This window comes from Bacillus rossius, chromosome 13, assembly GCF_032445375.1.
Source record: "Bacillus rossius redtenbacheri isolate Brsri chromosome 13, Brsri_v3, whole genome shotgun sequence".
In the NCBI taxonomy this organism is placed as follows: domain Eukaryota; kingdom Metazoa; phylum Arthropoda; class Insecta; order Phasmatodea; family Bacillidae; genus Bacillus; species Bacillus rossius.
In genome coordinates this window covers 42,794,091-42,812,038 of record NC_086340.1, presented here as the reverse complement: position 1 = coordinate 42,812,038, position 17,948 = coordinate 42,794,091, and the positions used below count along the sequence as shown (strand labels likewise).

General features: G+C 36.7%; 1 protein-coding gene across 5 annotated transcripts; it reads right to left on the bottom strand.

The window, feature by feature from the left end:
* Window positions 1-945: 945 nt before the first annotated feature.
* Window positions 946-17,931, bottom strand: LOC134538496 (ribonuclease P protein subunit p21). Of its 5 annotated transcripts, none has more exons than XM_063379866.1 (4): window positions 17,838-17,931; window positions 8,728-8,820; window positions 7,747-7,844; window positions 946-1,534 (listed from the first exon to the last, which is right to left on the bottom strand). In XM_063379866.1, the coding sequence occupies exons 2-4, from the start codon at window positions 8,788-8,790 to the stop codon at window positions 1,183-1,185; spliced, it is 513 nt and encodes a 170-aa protein (XP_063235936.1). In that variant the 5' UTR covers window positions 8,791-8,820; window positions 17,838-17,931; the 3' UTR covers window positions 946-1,182. The 5 variants fall into 5 exon arrangements, with proteins under 5 accessions (XP_063235936.1, XP_063235937.1, XP_063235940.1 ...); XM_063379867.1 differs by having other exon boundaries at window positions 17,820-17,929; XM_063379870.1 differs by having other exon boundaries at window positions 17,770-17,875.
* Between the last annotated feature and the right edge of the window lie 17 nt (window positions 17,932-17,948).

Genomic DNA, 17,948 nt, shown 5'->3' with positions numbered 1-17,948 from the left:
GTCTTTTACCCAGTATTTAAATTTCTCGTAAAAACACTGCGATTTCGTGTTTTAATACTAAATTTTGTGTGAAAACGCTGTGTTATGGCGATTTCGCGTAAAAACTGTAACTGTAATTTCGCGTTTATCGTCGTTTAATCGCAATCGCGAAAAGAACAGGCCCCTATTGCAAGGGATTGAAAAAACCTAGAGTTTGAATAATAAAATTAATAAAAACTTCCTACCACCATGTACACTATCTAATTATTTTCTTTGTTTAACTTTCTAAATAATTTTTAACACTTTTGTTAAAATAAATTTGTATATAACAAACCATTACTGCAAGGGGTGGAAATAACAAGCGTTAAAAGTAAAGAAAAAAATTATTATTTTTACAGATATACTATCAAATCCATTATAATTTATTTTATAATTCCTAACTTTGTATAAAACTTTGGGTGACAGAATTTTTAGTGAAATGAATTACTATCTCAAAAAAAGGAGTTGAAATTTTAATTTTAAAAAATCAAATTTCCTTAGTATCAAATTTGTTTTAATTGAATTTAAACCATCTTGATATTATGTAAAATCCTAGTCCAAAGAAAAATTTTATACAACACGTTATTAGTGCAAAGGATGGAAAATAGTGCGGGAAGGTCAAAAAAAATTAAGTAGGCATAGTATGAAATGTATTCTAAGCTATTCAATGCTGGATACATTGAGTAAAAAATATTAAAAATATTTTTACTGCGTGGAAAATGTGAAAAGGTTTAATCAATCATTTTGTAATATTGGAGAACAAATACTAAACGTTAATTACATTAATTTCTTAAAACGTTCCAGAAGTTTAGAGAAATTATCAAAACATTTCCAGAAGAAATAGGTACTTCGAAATCTACCTAAGCCCGTAGGCTGGGTTAAAAGAGACATATTTATTTTGTTTTCATAGAATTAAAGACGTCAATATTTGCATTTCCTTAGTTTATTATGCAACCAAACTTACAAGACAATAATCAAAGTATGTACAATTAAAAATCACATTAACAGCATCCAATTATGAAAATAATAAAATTAATTCTAAATATTTAAAATAAAAAAATCATTTCATATGGAAGGGGTTAACTTAAGCATCTGTTGCCTGCTACGTGGTCACCCATGGACCCACTGCAGATGTACATTATTGCCACAACACAGAGCAGGAAACTAGCTGGTGTCCGCCACACTGGCAGGGGGCGCGGACTGGCCGCTGGGGCCAGACAGCTTGTGGAACGTGAGGTTGTCCAGGTGGGTCGTCACGCACTTGACGGCCTCCCCCTCCTCCCTCCGGGGGGGCGCCACGGGCTCGCCGCAGGTTATCTCCTGCACGACGGCCTCCGGGCGCTCCGCCCACAGGCGGTGGTCCCGCCCCGCCACGAAGCTCTTGGGCGTGCCGCAGCGCAGGCAGGTCCACACCAGGCGAGCACACGGCTTCCTGCGCAGCCGCACTCGCGCCGTCACGCCCGGCACCAGCACGCCGTGGCAGCCCTTGCAGAGCGTGCGCTTCACCGCCGGCTCCCTGCGCACAGCGGTCATGCCCCCGTCGAGTGTCTGCGGCCACGCCTCCGTCATACAAGTCCACTGGAAGCTGCCGCTTGCTAAGCCTCTTCCAGACTCTTCCAGACTGTGTCTCCATTTAGGAAGAAGAAAAAGGACTACTGACTAGACTTGTGGGGTGGCATTGGCCTGGAAGCGGCTTCACCTTCAGCATTCAGTTGTGCAAAAACCAGGGGCGCACCCACAGGGGGGGGGGGGGGGGGGGAAGGGTATTTTGCCCCCCCTCTGAAACGTTGAAGTGGGGGCAAACAGGGGCAAAGAAAGTGCTGTGTAATAAATTTTTAGATAATAAAACTGCTTAAATAGCACCATTTTCCACCTTGAAATACAAATTTTCCCGGGGGAGCACCCCCGGATCCCCTGCTTCAATAGGGGGGGATCGATGATTCTTTATAAAAAGGTATATTGCCCCCCCTTTGGAAATTTAGTTGCTGCACCCCTGGCAAAAACAGTGTAACAACTGCAGGTGAAATCTAAAGGAGAGATACACACATGTTCTAATGCAAACAAATTAATATTGTGTCTTTTATAATAAGTAATAGCCACTAATTATTTGTTTTTGTTGAAATGAATAATAATGATATAAAAAAAAATTGTAATTTTTTGAGATATGCCTGTGTAGTGTGGCGGGCTATACCACAGGTAGGACACGGCTGTGAAGCACGCTTCTACGCCCAAATAATGACAAGTAGCGGAGTTACTCAACCTGGATTTTCAGGTAATGTTGATTCATTAGAATCAGAAAACTCGAGGATCAGAAATTGTTAATGTAATATACAAAAAATTAAAAAAACCATCCTTTAGTGCTTTCAGTTTTGAACAAAAAATTTAATAATCCTCAATGGCAGGCCTAGGCCTCCTTTAGCTCTGGAAACAAAAACCAAAACATTCACTCAGCTTTTTCATTCATGCACTTAACTAAGATATATCCTGGTTATGTGGCTGCAAGAAATTGAAGGAACATTTGTTGGCTTTGCTTATTTTTATCAAAAGAAAAATCTGTGTAGACTACTTCCGGTTTTTGCGATTTAAATAATTTTCGTACAGCAGAAAAACTACCAAATTTACCTATAGCCACATTGTGTGTTTGATAGAGCTCAAACAGTTTGGTAAAACACATACTGAATTTGCGCTTACCAATCAGTATTGGCTAAGCACTGGGATGCATAACGAGAAGAAAAAAAAAAGGAAAAACAGACACATCGTGAGCCATCTTGTAAGAGCAACATGTTTTTAACAAAACAAGAACTGGCTTTTAGCGGTCATGATGAGTCTACTTTGTCACGTAACAAAGACAATAATATAGAATTTCTTAATGAATTGGCCGAGTATGATAATGAACTCAAAATTTAACTAGAGAACTCAACAGCTTTTACAGATTTATCGAGCGACATCCAGAATGACATTCTATTTTTACTACGTCTAACTTACTGGTACCTAAACTAAAATATCAGAATCACCTTTCGTGGCACTGATTATAGATGAGACAACCGACATAGCAGTCAAATCACAGTATCGTCAATACTACACAGTATGTCAACAAAGAATGGGGATGTCGAGGAAAGGTGTTTAAAGGTCATGTATTTCAGTGATGATAGAACAGCTATGGGTCATTACCAACATGTTATAAACATTTTAGAAGACTTCAAATATGTCGATATTTTAGTAGCACAGACTTACGATGGAGCTGCAGAACAATGTACTCTCCCCTTTATCGCACAGAAATTATTTATTACTAAAATAAATTAATATTTCTACCTGCCACATATTAAATATTCAGATACAAATACTAGTAAACTGGCACTTCTTTTCCACCAATTTTAATCAACCCCCCCCCCCCCCCCCCCCTTCATCCGTATTGGGTGTATCTGTGCTGTTGCTTCCTGTCATGCAAACCTTACGCCTTGCCTCTTTTATGTAAGTTATAATTACAATAATAATTGGCATACAGAGACATATTATCATCTTTAAATTTAATATAGTTATATAAGATTTTCACATTGATACAAATATTTAGGGTCAGAGCATGACGATATGCTCCTGGTGACGAGAGCACTGGTGATAATAGTAATAGTGTTGAGTACAGCATGAGACTCTGCATGAGGGGAGAGAACTGTACAAGTCTATGGTCTCCTAACCACCCTTAAGCCAACAAATCTGTGTTTCAACTGTAAGTAAATTCAACTAAACGTTTTTCATATCCTGTGTTTGTTTCTTATCAGAAATAATTCTGATCCACACCACCCACCTCCCTTTTAAAAAAAAAATTCCTGTACATAAATCTTTTTTTTTATGAACTGTCATATAAATTACATAATTCACTAGTGAACTTTTATTTACAGTTACTTTAAAATTCAATCCATTTGAGTCAAATAATAAATTAAGAATTCTTTTGAAAGCAATTGCTGTACAATAATATTATAATAATAATTTTACGGACTCTAGAATGTCAATGGAGGTACTTGAATGCTTTGATCGACGAGAAGCAGCGGTTGAGCAAAGCCCGTTCAGAGAGTGAGGTCCTGGGACCACGCGAAGGAACACGGGACTCTTGCAGAACAATGCAACAATGGTGGCTACATAACTACAGTGTGAGCGATGCGTCCACTCCCTTCACCTTCCTGATCATGACAAACTGCAGCTTGGCGGGCTCTGGCCGAAGTTTGCCAGAGGTGCGTTCACGATGCACGGCTATGCCGTGCTCATTAGGAGACGCACGGCAGCAGACACAGAGAGGGCTGTCGGACCGGGTCCTACAGTCCCACCTCAAGTCAACGCATATACACCATATACACAACACATAGCATTAGGTTACTGGCACATACCAAAAGTATAGTTTTTAAAACTACTCAGCCTAGCATTGATTGCTTAATGCAAAAACGTTGTATGTCAACTTTTTATTTTATTTTGAGTTTTTGATGTTTCCTGAAGCATCAGAGCATTTCTAGCAAGTGCAGGAAAAAAAAAGTGAGCGATTCTTTCGGTACTTGCCAGTGATGTTGCACCGATTTTCGCGCCAGCGCTTCAAATCGCCGCCGTGTGAATAGGTACCATCTTTCTACCCCCCCTCTACTTTCCTTCTAGTGTCATCACTCCTTCCCCTCCTTTGCTGTGATTTCCCCTCTTAGTTGCCTGCACAGCCACAGAGCGCTCTCGTGAGGTAGGCCTATATATAAGCTCTAGAGTGCTTCGTCGGGCCTTGATTTTATTTATATTCTTTGTTGGGTTACATCACTTGATATTCGTTGAACATGTTACTTTATTTACGTAGTCGGTTTTGTAACTTTTATATTAGTGTGCGAGACGTGGGAGCCCGGAGAACATTTGTTATGTACGCGGTTTTTGATTACTTTAAACTTTGTGACAGATGGTGACTCTGTGTTTGCCAGTAAAGAAAACTGTGTAATGAAATTACTTCTTGAACTTCTAAATACACATTTTCGGCCTGTCACCTTGTCAATTTTATGATTGACTTGCGCACTGTTTTCAGGTAATTTGGTTTTCATACCATGTTCTGTCGGAGCATTTCACGCTCACTGGTCCGGGTTAGGTCAATCGTTACATTTTTCTTAATGCGAGGCTTTACTTGTTACGAATTTTGATACACGCTAGTCTGTTTATGCTTGCCTCCTGTTGGTTGTTTCGTAATTATTTTTGCAACATTTACATGTTTCTTGTAACGTCTTTATATTGTCGTGTTATAATGTTAGTGTATTTGGGGATTGAGTACTTGGTTACTTATATACTCTCGTGGGGACGTGCATAATGCTTAGAACTCTTCATATTTTGGCACGTAAACTTTAGTTTCATTGTTTCAGATTGCGTGTATGTCATGCTGTGTGTTAGGCATGTTTTTGGCTAGACATTTTTCAATGATTGTTGTTATTCCTAAACCTCCCCACGTTTTAGTATTATGTATTTTCCAGTGTAGGTGTGATTTTGAGTCATAATCATAAATTATGTATAATTATAAATCTAGTCATGCATTTTTGCTATAATCACTTTTAGACAAAGTATGTATTATAAATGTTGGAGAATAGTTGTAAAGATATATATTTTGTAACTTATTGTCTTGGTAGCACAACTGGCTACTTGTATGCTTGGTCTACATGTAAATGCATTATCAGACTTGTTTCACATTTACTTACGATTGTATTTTTTATTTACCTTGTAACTGATTATGAAGTTATTACCTGATATGTGACGTAACAAGTCACAGCGGGATATTCAAAGCTGTCAACAATATATTTTATTTATTATTTGTTTTCATATATTTTATTTATAATTCATTGATTTTTGGACATTACACTGCTCTCTGGACTGATAGACTATATGATATTATAATAGGAGCATATCAACAATGGTTTGAACAATATTCATTATTATGAGGCGGCCAATCAAAATCCCACATTTGATTTTGGCACCTTTTTGAAAGTTTTGTTTGGAATTTAAATAACTTCTGGTGATGCCATATTAAAAAGGACATTCAGTTTTTTTTTTTGGTGCATATGTACATTGAGTGCAATCATTTTGAAAGTTGTTTAAAAGTGTTATAAATAAGTTGATTTGGACGACGCAACCTACGAAGAAGTGAGTAAGCCTATTTTAATAACAGTAAATACACCTGAATTGGTAGTGCTTTACGTCCGTAAATACCGTGAATGAACAGCCACTTACAGCAAACCGAGATTAATCGCTGGTAAATGTACTTTGATGCAGGGCATAACACTATTATCAGAGTTAATCCTTTTCCTATCTCCCCAGAGGTCTGAGAAACTAACAATTTATCAAATCTACCCTGAGCTAAGCCAAATGAAAACAATTTAGGTTAATTGAAAATTTAACGTAAATTTCACATTTTCTGTAATATTTTTTTTCTTTTCAAGCTGATAGAACTGTCCCTCGTGTGCATAAATAACATCAAGAACTTTTTTAATCCATTATTTGTTGTGATAATCAGATACAGAACATTTGCAGTTAAATCTGTGCACGCCGTAAATTTCCGGCCGATCATCAAGTTAAGGCTAAACACAGTTTTGCTGGATATAAATTTGTATTTTATTTTTAAATAAAATTATTATTTTTTTTCTTCTTCGATGTTTGTATATTTAAATATTATTAGTTATACTGTCAATCAATGCAGGTGTTAATAAATTACACGTGTTTAAGGTATGAAATCTGTGAGTTTGTTTAAAAAAAATTGATAACAGTAAACGGTATCTAAGATACCTGGCACCCTGGCAATATTAGAGAGTGTGACTGTGTGGTAGGTTATGTATACACAACATTATTAAACCTACTACAAATCAGTCACGGTGTTATTAATGTATTCATATGTATAGTAGTATATAACAGTCGCGGCGGATATACAAAAATTAAAAACGAATAAATGTTATAGTTGTGAGTTATGAATAGACTGTCTTGTTCATATGGTATTTTCCTATTCTTTAATTTTGAGTCCACCTCTGTTAGGGCTTGTTCAAAATTTCAAATAGCTTCAGATTCTCTCCATATTCCAGCATAGGGCTTCGTTTTTCTTAATTTCTGCACTTTTCATACTTGTTAGTACATAGATTGGAGGTTGTTGGGAACGACCCAACTGGGATTCAAACCCAGCACCCTTCAACATGTAAACATCTACTTTCCGCACCTGCTACTGGAATCTGCTGCTGAAGCAGCTACGTTGACTACTGAATCATTCAATTTGCAGAGCGAAAGGTTAAACTATACAATGAAATGGCTCCGACGAAAGCCAAAAAGACTTGAAAAAATACTAAACCCCAGCTATGGACATAATTTTTCACAAGGAATTTTATTAAAATAATGCCCATCTTGTTAAAATTCATATAAACAGTTAATACCATCTCTATGAACTTTTTGTTCGTGCCATCCACCTCAGATGGCAGCACTGTGGTTACACATTTCCATTCCATTCGACTTTCCGTTCCAATCACATTATTACTCCTACCAAATGCTGTATACCGAGAGTTGTTTTTGCACATGAAAAAATACATCGAAATAAACCAGATAGCATAATTTATAGACACAGTTATATTGTTTGAACCCCACTGACTACAGGAAGTCACAAACATCCAAGTTGTGACATCTCAACACAAAGTAAAGCGGACATACAACGCATGTGCGCTAAGCCATCGGTACTAGTTGCTCACGCACATTCTGAGGACGGATTTCTTCGACACTGCTACCATGACGTGCCCCAGAGAAGTAGCCACGTCCCGAGCTTCCGGTATCTTTGTCAGCAAGTGGCTGGCCTGCAACAATTAGACAACCATTTACAAATATTTTTGCGATCAAATAATCACAAGCCAGAATAAAAGAGTCGTACCCTCTGCTATTGACATACTTTTGAGTACAATATACAATCATCCGTGTAATTCAATAGTTCAATTACAACGTGTATAGGCCTCTTTAAAATATTTTACGCCTGCAATAAACCATAATGTGTCCGATACTAATCTTTGTCAGTAGGTACGATACGTAATGATTCTGTATAACGTTCTGTAAAGTTTGCATAGCGGACATGCATGACATTTACAAACAGTGTGTGTCACTGATGGTATATAGTTGACGTCACACTTTAGTACTGAGCTGTACAGAAAACACAGTGACAAGAGATGAACTGAAATGAGATTTTTGGGCACGGCATGCATTACTGCAGGAAACATTTAAAGCAACCTTCAGTGAATATTTTTGTATGTTACCTGAACACCAAAACAGAAACTACTCGTCTTATGCATTTTAATTCCCACTTATCAAAGTATTTTCCCAAAGTAGGTACTTTTTTTTTTTTTTTTTTGTTGTTGTTGTTGAAAGTAGTTCTGCTATCAGAAAGTTGATCAAATATATTTACTTATTATATTTTTTTAAAAAATTATTTCGCCAAATCTTAGGTACAAACAATGAAATTACAATAATTTCCAGATGAAAGATGAACTAGGAGTAATTTTATTATTAACATCACATTTTTTTCTTCTTCAAAATTGATGTGAATGTTTCATTACAATAGGATTATTTATAGATATAACAATCAAGCTACAATTTCCAACTTTAAATTTTATTCATTCACTTTAATTTGAAATATACAATTTTACTGAACTATGAAATAATTAATCACAATGTGTCTTCAATATTTACCTGATACAAAAAATTCATTCTTTGAAATGATTCCTTTCCTTGAAATGGTATATTTTTATTCATTTTGGAAAAAATTTCTAGTCAGCTAAAGTTCTGGAAAAAAAATACATAGCTCAATTAAATTACTGTCAAAATAAACAAAACACAAAATATTACCTATAGTATGTAGTATTATCACATGTAGTAATGTCAAAAATTCTTTGAAACAGTAGCGTAATCAAACAAAATTGCAAAGTTTATTTCTAGGATGGCAGCAAAACAACAGTACAATATTCATAAAGTTCTGAGTTGCATCTTCAGTATACTAAACTTAGTTTACTGAATGCAAACCATGATACATAAGCTTGCATCGAAATTCCTACTAATATTATAAATGCGAAAGTGTGTTTGTCTGTTTGTCCTTTCACACAGCAACGGAGCAATGGATCAACATGATTTTTTGAATATAGATACTTTATGGGCCAGAGAGTAACATAGATTACGTATAATTATGAAATTCCATCCCTAAGGAAGTGAAAAAAAGAGTCAATTCAGTTTTATAATAGAAAATCATACGAAATAGGTCATAGACACACAAACAGTGAGTTTGTGTCATTTCGCTATGTCCGCCACGCGGTCGTACAGTAAGGTCCTTCTCCTTGGCGAAACCCATCCGTTTAGTGAAGCTCACAGCAGCTAGCATACTAACGGCGCTAATAACAGTTTAGTTTGGAACTTCATCAATAGATGGCATTGCCTTGAATTTGTAACACGCTATCTGATGCATCCGTCACGTCTTGCGTAGGGATTACCTGCATGCCCACAAAATGAAGCTGAAGATTGTGTTGCAGTTTTGCTGGTGCGTAGCCTTGATGCACCGAGATTATGCAATCAATAGGACATTGAAATCCAAATTTCTAATTTTTCAAGTGTATGTCCTACACACTTGAAACTCGGTAGGTATGTTCCTTGTATTATGATGTGTTTAGCCCGGGAAATGCCAGGTACTGTAGCTAGTTGCAGGGTCGGCGCGTCCATATAGGCGAACTAGGCGACCGCCTAGGGCGCCAAGTAGCGGGGGGCGGCGCAGCACGACACATAACAGCTCATATAATATGTTTAACAATTATTGAAACTAGATGAAAATGGATTTTTGTAACAGTTTGGAATGTTTATATTGACATAAGTAATTATTTAAAGTCCACGGTGACCTATTTATGATTTGTAATAAGTAAAAAAGTAAAGTTGAGAGTGATTTGGGTGGCTACGAATAGCAATATGCTTGAAAGACGATGAGGGTAGTAATTCGAGCAGGAAGCGGCATCGGAAAGCAAGGACGGGGGAAACTATGAACTCTTGTTGCTTATTTTACTCATTTATCGTGGTAGGTATCAATTGACTGGGGCATGGTGTAACTTGGAGGATGGGCGCCAAGGAGGGCAATACCTCCAGCCTCCACCCTCCACCCCCTCATCGGTTGTGACTTTAAATGTGCTGTCCTTTGTCGCAGCAGCAGCTGTGCCGGCGAGGCACCCCACTACCTTTCTTTTTCTCGTGTTTCTCGTGATAGAGTATCACACATTTTTATCAGAATCTTGAATAACACCCTTCAAACAGTAACTGTATACGTGTTATCATCACTGCCAGACTGCCAGCTGTGGCTCCTACACAAGACTCAGTCTGTATTTTGAAGTGAATGCGTATCCAGTTTTCTCAGTTGCCGATGAGCTTTATTCTTCCTAAAAGGTACATTTAGGTGCCACTGGTTGACCTAAGGCAATTTTGACATCCACAATGTTTTTGTTTAGGCTGTTTTCGTATTTTAGTGTGTATTAAGCCATGATGGAAGTAGCTCTGAAGACATGACATTTTCGTACCATGGAACAGGCATGGTTGGTTTAAATTTTATTCATTATGCATGGTTGGTTAAAACATTGTCAATTTATTGTTGCACTTGAATTTATTAATTTATAACATAAAGGTGTGCCGTTGGTCGTGCTGGTTTTCTCGGGGATCTCCCCATTTCCCCCAACCCTTTCATTCCAGTGCTGCTCCATACTTAATCTCATGTCACATCACACCAACGCTACAGGCCTAAGGCCTGTCTCCCTCATGCTGTTTTACACGTTGGAGGCTCAAATGTGAGGCAGCAATAAGAACCACCAGACGCGCGCGCCTAGTGTCATTTCACCCCTATGCGCAAGGTGCTAAACTGGCACGCAGTGTTGCCATTGTATCGCTGGAAAAGCGGTCATACTATAATTTTATTGCTGGAAAAAAAGTATGTACTAAAGTTCACTGTAGGTTTAAGTTATTTTGTATCAACCTGAATAAAATATTTTGTGATATAGCTGTGCGAAAGGTAATTTTTAGTCATGTTGGAGGGCTCGTAAATAGCATTTCCAATGCCCATTAAGGGCGTATGTCCCGTTCCAGGTCATGATTTGAGATTTATATTAATCACTGATCAACTTTTAGACATTTTCAATCATTTAACTTTCATGAAATGAAAAATATATATAGTTGCATACTTTTTGCATAATTAGCTGCCAAAGTTACATTTTTAACCTTTTTGGGTTGTACAAATAAGGAGAATTTAATTTATTGCAGAACTGAAACTTTTTAGGATTAACTGCAATGCCACTGGCTACTTCAAGAAATGGTTTGCATTTCTATCACAAAAACTCATTTCATGTTTCTTGGCTGTCAAGATCATAAAAATTTTGAGATTTTTGAAATGTCAGGTAAAATTAATTAATATTTTCTGAAAGAAATGCAAACCATTTCTTGAAGTAGCCAGTGGCATTACAGTTAATCCTAAAAAGTTTCAGTTCTGCAATAAATTAAATTCTCCTTATTTGTACAACCCAAAAAGGTTAAAAATGTAACTTTGGCAGCTAATTATGCAAAAAGTATGCAACTATATATATTTTTCATTCCGTGAAAGTTAAACGATTGAAAATGTCTAAAAGTTGATCAGTGATTAATATAAATCTAAAATCATGACCTGGAACGGGACATACACCCTTAAGTTATTTCTATGTACTTAATAACCCTTCTCTGGAATGTGTTTTCTTTTTATATATATAGGTATATTGAAAAAAAAGTATAGCAACTCTCCAAATAAACTGATATTCTTAACCAACTGCAACACAGTTCAAAAGCAAGGGAGGCCGCTTAGGCACTGACCAAAATCTGTCGTTCACTCACATACTTAAATAGACTTAATGTTTTATAGTGGAGTATTTTTTAAATAACACATTTATTTCATTTTCATTTTCTGTTACTAAGAGGGAGAGTCGGTATAATATTGTGATTTTATACAGTTTTAAACTAACGTTAAGGTTGTTGGAACATGAAAAATGGATCATTTTAATTTTGCACCTAATCGTGTTAGTAATTTAAGAGTTCAACAATTGATGTACTGCCACTACCTTTACTGTGATTCTCTGGCAGTTAATATGGTATAATTATTTTTTTTAAATTATGAAGTTGTAAAAAAAATTACTATTTTCCATTGAAGTGTGTAAAAAGTATAAAGCTAAATAATAAAAAACACAAGCCTGCTTACATTTGATTGTTGACAAAATCTTAGGCTTACGTAATGTATTTTGAGGCAAGGAAAAAATTTTTTGGGGTGGTCGGCAGGGGGGGAGGGGGGGGAATTAGTTGTAAATATTTTACATTGGAGCCAATGATTCATCGACTTCAAGGTCATTAGAAACTGTGAAAGGTGATGCAATGCTAATATAGTATTTGATACCCTGAACGTTGGAGGAATGGAAATAAATTGAGAAAACAGATTCCTTACATCTACAGCTGCTACATTAGCCTTATAATTCCAGCTAAAAATGCACAAGCCTTTCAAAAAGAACCTGTCTCCCAAAATCTCATTTACAATGTTTCAAAAAGTATATATATATTGTTTTCATTTTCTGAAATCAAACAAATTTTAACGTAAAAACTCAAGTATGTTTGGTAATCTATCACACTGTCAAAGTTATTTTATTTTATAGAGATTATTTCAAATTTTAAACTGAAACTGTACATTTAGATTATTTCAACAATTTATCACAGCACAAGCAAGAAAGTAAATTGATATTTTTAATGATTTTTGCTTGTTTTTCAAAAATTAAAAAAAAAATTTTTTTATAAAAACTAACATATTTTTATTTTTTTATATAACTAGTGTAATTGTACACTTCAATGAGAAAATCTGCTGTTGCATACATCAATCATATGAAAATATTTTTAGCGTTATAATTATTTTTATCTGTCATGTGTTTGCCACATGATTGTGTTAGTTATAACATAAGTTAATTATGTTTATAATTGGATAATATTTAAAATGGCTAGTGCAGTTCAACATCTCAAAATTGTTGTTATCCATCCTATCCTAAACAAAAAACTTGATGGGAAGTAAGCTTAATGCTATTAAATATTTAAAATTTGATGCTGCAATAATGGAGTTTGGCAATAATATATAATGAAAAGAAAATGTATTTAATGTGTGTTCAAGGGGGCAGTAGTTATAAAACTAGGGTTTTAATACTTCAGACTTCTGAAAAATGTTAACATTAACGATAGATGATTTTACTGAAGTGGTTGGATTTTAATAATGCTGTTATGAATTTCCTGAGTTCTGAAACATGAAGCAAGGCTCACCCAAAAGTAGGTAATGAAACATCATTTATGGCTTAATATTTGCTGAATACATGACAATCAACACAATTGAATATTTGTACGACTCGTAATTGGCAGAAGTCTATTAAAAGTCTGTGTCATGTAACCGGCATAAAATTTAACAGTTATCAAAAGTAGGTACCAATGGTACCCATTCCCATCACTTGCGTTTGTAAAGTCGAAGCTACATTCGAAACAATATATGCACAGCACAGACATTGAATGTACACAAACAGATAGCAGCTGCTACATTGGAAAATAGCACATGCACAGCAAAACGGCACACAGAAAGTTTATGAACTTCTAACTTTTCTTTATGATGTAAGCCAATTTCTATATAGGTACAGTCAATCAGTGTAAGCTATGTCAGCGGCATAGAATAACTTACGGTTGTTATGAAATGTGCATTTCAAAGGTAAAGAATGATTCTGATTCATAATGTACTTATTTGCAAGGAAATTTTTTTTAGCTTATTATTCCCAAATGCTAAAACCAAACAGTTGAAAATAAATGCTTGGATTTAGGTAAACTACTGCTTCTGTAAATAATAGTTGACAATATTCAAACATTACAAACTGAAAATTTTGATATAAGTAAATAAGGGGGAAAAACTGTCGGAATGATTTTAACTGCTGTTTTCTGTACAAATGTAGATTCATCTTGTGTGCTAAGTGTGTGCAACTGTGCTATTTATTTGCTGTTTGCGTATTATTGCGAATATAGCCTAGGGTTAAGCAAACACTGAAAACCACATAAAGGTGATGAAAAATACCGTTCACAGAAGAACAGTAGGTACTGGCAGAAGAATGTAAGTAGGCCGTTATTTTGAGAACTGTCGAATTCAAGTGACAAGGTCCGTGAAATAGACCATCGTTTTGAAATTGCTAGCAGCACAGCCATATTGCTGCAGTGCAAGGCTGCCAACCGTGGCAAAGGCAAGTATAGTCCCAACCTCCATCACTCCCCAGAGCCACTTTCACAGTATTCTCCAAGTAACTCAATATTTTTTTCATTGTTATACACATACCATGGTCTATTCCTTCCTGATTACGTACCCTTTACTAGAATTATTTTTTTTTAATTATTTCACTGTCGACGAAACGTTAGCAGGGCCGGATTTACTGCCTGTGGACCCCTAGGCTGAGTCTGTGGTGAGGGCCCTCTCTAAGGGGAAGGGTAGGGGGGGTATATTGAGTATCCCCTTCCAGTGAAACAGTGGGTGCCTCTAGCCTGGGTCTGGGTGGGTAAATTTATTTTGATTGACCTACAAAACTCATAGTTTAAATCAATTTTCTATTTTGAAAAAAAATAATTTATTATTAAACTAGACAATTTAACACTTTTACCGAAACCCCGGTCTCACAGACCGCAAGGAAATTGTACATCTTAATGTTGGCAACACTAGTGGGACGTCTCGGGTCCACCTCCCTAGTACCTTCCCCCCACCCTCCCCTCCTACTGCTGACACATCCGTTGTTCAGTTTGAGTGCGGCACTTGACCTTGACTGAGCCCTAATCGTAAACAAACCGGTCTCCCTGACCGACGGTTTCTGTAAGTGTAGTGATGACGTGCGGTCACACAGACCGAGGGTTTCTGTTTATGTTTGAACTGTTTTCTTTTTTTAGTTTTTAGTTACGTTGTAGGATTTAAAGTAGTGTGTATAACATTTTTAGGCTGAATCTGTGTGTAAGATATTGTTTTGTACTATGGATGAGGATCAGGGTGGTAGTAATCAAAACCGACCCCGAAGACGTTTGGACCCTAGTGATCCACCGTTTGGTGATATTATCCGAGATTTGTTGCATAATGACGTACCTGACGATGAAACAAGCAGTGTAAGTGAAGTGGACGACTCCTACGAAGATCCCGACTTCATTTTACCAGGGCGCGAAGGACAAGTTATAGATGACAGTTCTGAGGAAGAAGATGAAATTATGTTAGAAGAGGATGCTTCGAACGAACCAATAATGGATCAAGCTAATCAAGCTGTAAGAGAAGTCTTTTTCATTGAAAGAACTAAGAAGACTGAGCTAGTAGTGCCAAACGCATGGACCAACAAGCCACCACCCCGAAACGTGAGAACACCTGCTAGGAACATTATTAGGGGCTTACCTGGATTACAAGCACGAGGTAGAACACTCAGAAACCAACCAAGCAAAAAAGAGGTATGGCAGCTATTGTTTGATGACGTAATTATGAATATGATCCTGGTAAACACCAACATAAAACTTGAAGCCGCAAGAGCTGGTTTGTCAGTTACGACTAAAAAAAAACAACTATAGAGATACAGACATTGAGGAGCTCAACGCTCTAATTGGATTATTGCTGGCATCATCAGTTTTATCTTCAAATGAAGAGAAAATAACTTCTGTATTTACAAAAGATCCTTACAGTAGACCGATTTATTCAGCGACTATGTCCATCAAACAATTCGAGATACTTCTAATGTGTCTACGCTTCGATGATTTTAGAACACGTAATCAAAGAAGAGTAACAGAGAAAGCTGCTCCTATATCTGAAATATTTGGAAATTTCATTGAAAACTGCAAAAGATCGTACTCAGTATCTTCTGAGGTAACGATTGATGAGATGCTCGTACCATTTCGAGGGCGGTGCGGGTTTAAGGTGTTTATGCCAAAAAAACCTAAGAAATATGGAATCAAAGTCATGTGTCTATGTGATGCTAAAACCTCCTATCTTCTAAATGCTTACATCTACACCGGAAAGAGTTCTGATTCCGTGGGACTGAGTGAGACAGAAAAATCCCTTGCCATACAAACTCAATCTGTAGTAAGACTTTGTAAACCGATCGTAAACAGTAACAAAAACGTTACTGCAGATAATTGGTTTAGCTCACTTGAAGTTGTAGATGAGTTACTGAAAAGAAAACTCACTTAAGTCGGCACAGTACGAAAAGACAAGAAGGCTATCCCAGAAGTATGTCTACAAGATCCTGTACGTCCAGTTGGCTCATCATTGTATGGATTTAGAGACAGAATTACTTTACTGAGCTATGTGCCAAAGAAAAACCGAGCTGTTATCCTCATTTAATCGATGCATCATTCAACTGAAACAAACGAGAATAAACGCAAGCCTGAGATAATAGCGCATTATAATGCAACTAAATGTGGAGTTGACATCATGGACATGAAGTGTGCTATCTATTCTTCGAGCCGGCGAACAAGAAGATGGCCAGTAGCAATGTTCTACAGAATGCTGAATATTGGTTCCGTGAATTTGTTCATCCTGTACATGAGCTACAAGAACTCTTCTCTTCTGACACGATTCGAGTTCATAAAACAGTTGAGTTTTGAGCTCATCAAACCCCATCTTCAAAAAAGGTTCTCTCTTCCAAGCCTTCAACGAACCCTGAAAGAAGACATCAGAAGAGTGCTTGGAAATGACGTGCCAGCCGAAGAACGTAGAGGCAAGGGAGGAGACGAAGCTGACGCTGGACCGAGTGACAAAATGGAGAAGAGGAAAACCTGCAGTACGTGCCCAAGTGCAAAGAAAAGGAAGACGGCCTACAAGTGCATACTTTGTTCAAAGGCTATCTGTCTGGAGTGCAGTAGAAAACTTTGCTTGGAATGTGCAAAGAAAGTCATCTCCTAATCAAGTGATGTTTTTATTTTCTTTGAACATTTGAAAAACATTTGAAAATTCATTGAACATTCTAAAACATAATATTTTGATCTTATAATGATTTTTTTCATACGAAATAAATGTAGTTTTTGGCTCAATAGGTTTTATTCTTTCAATAAACACCATTTTTCATACTATATAGGGTAATTACAATTAAAACCTAATGGAATCATGGGTTATATTATATTGAGGTCTGACAGACCGGGGGTTTCGGTTAGTGGTGTGAGGCCTAGGGTTTCGGTAAAAGTGTTAACCAAACAGTATTTAGAGGTTAAGGAATTAAGTGACACCAAAACCAATGAAAATAATCGAAAATTATTTATGCAGAAGATTTTAGTTCGGCGCAATTAATCCACACAAAACAACTGGACACTATGTCGACGCGTATTTTAAGAATATAAGAAGATCCACATCGCAGTATATATTTTTTTTTGTGTCGTGTGGTGCGGGCCCATAGGCTACAGCCTAGAAAGCCTGCGCGTAAATACGGCCCTGAACGTTAGGCCATTAAAAAATACACCAAAATATTCCACAGTTTAGTTTAGCATTAGAGCCCTACGAGTAATCATAAAAATTAAAAAAAAGTTATTAATATACTTCCCCTTCCCACTTCTACAATAACTATGACCCTTAAAAAAGAACGTGTCTCAACCTGCCTTAAAAGGATGCAGAAAAGATTGCCTTATATGGAAATTCGCTACAACACGTGAGAACATAAATTAATTTAGCGACTTAACTGTTCAAAATTCACGGCATTAGACACCTAACGCGTGACCCAATTGCGTACATTTGGCGTCAGCATTACCATCGGGCGATAAAATTTCACGTCCGCATCAATTTTTGACGAGACTTGCGAACAGATGTTCAAAAACTTGGACTTTCCAGTGACGGGTGACCTCATTTCCCGAACAGCTTC

What these genes read in the sequence shown, in the direction of transcription:
- LOC134538496 (XM_063379866.1), bottom strand. Translation starts at nt 8,790, where the DNA reads ATGAATAAAAATATACCATTTCAAGGAAAGGAATCATTTCAAAGAATG. An exon ending in GAATGAATTTTTTGTATCAG is followed by an intron (nt 7,845 to 8,727) that starts GTAAATATTGAA and finishes TAATTGTTGCAG; the next exon opens with GCCAGCCACTTGCTGACAAA. An exon ending in AAGAAATCCGTCCTCAGAAT is followed by an intron (nt 1,535 to 7,746) that starts GTGCGTGAGCAA and finishes CGCTGTGCGCAG; the next exon opens with GGAGCCGGCGGTGAAGCGCA.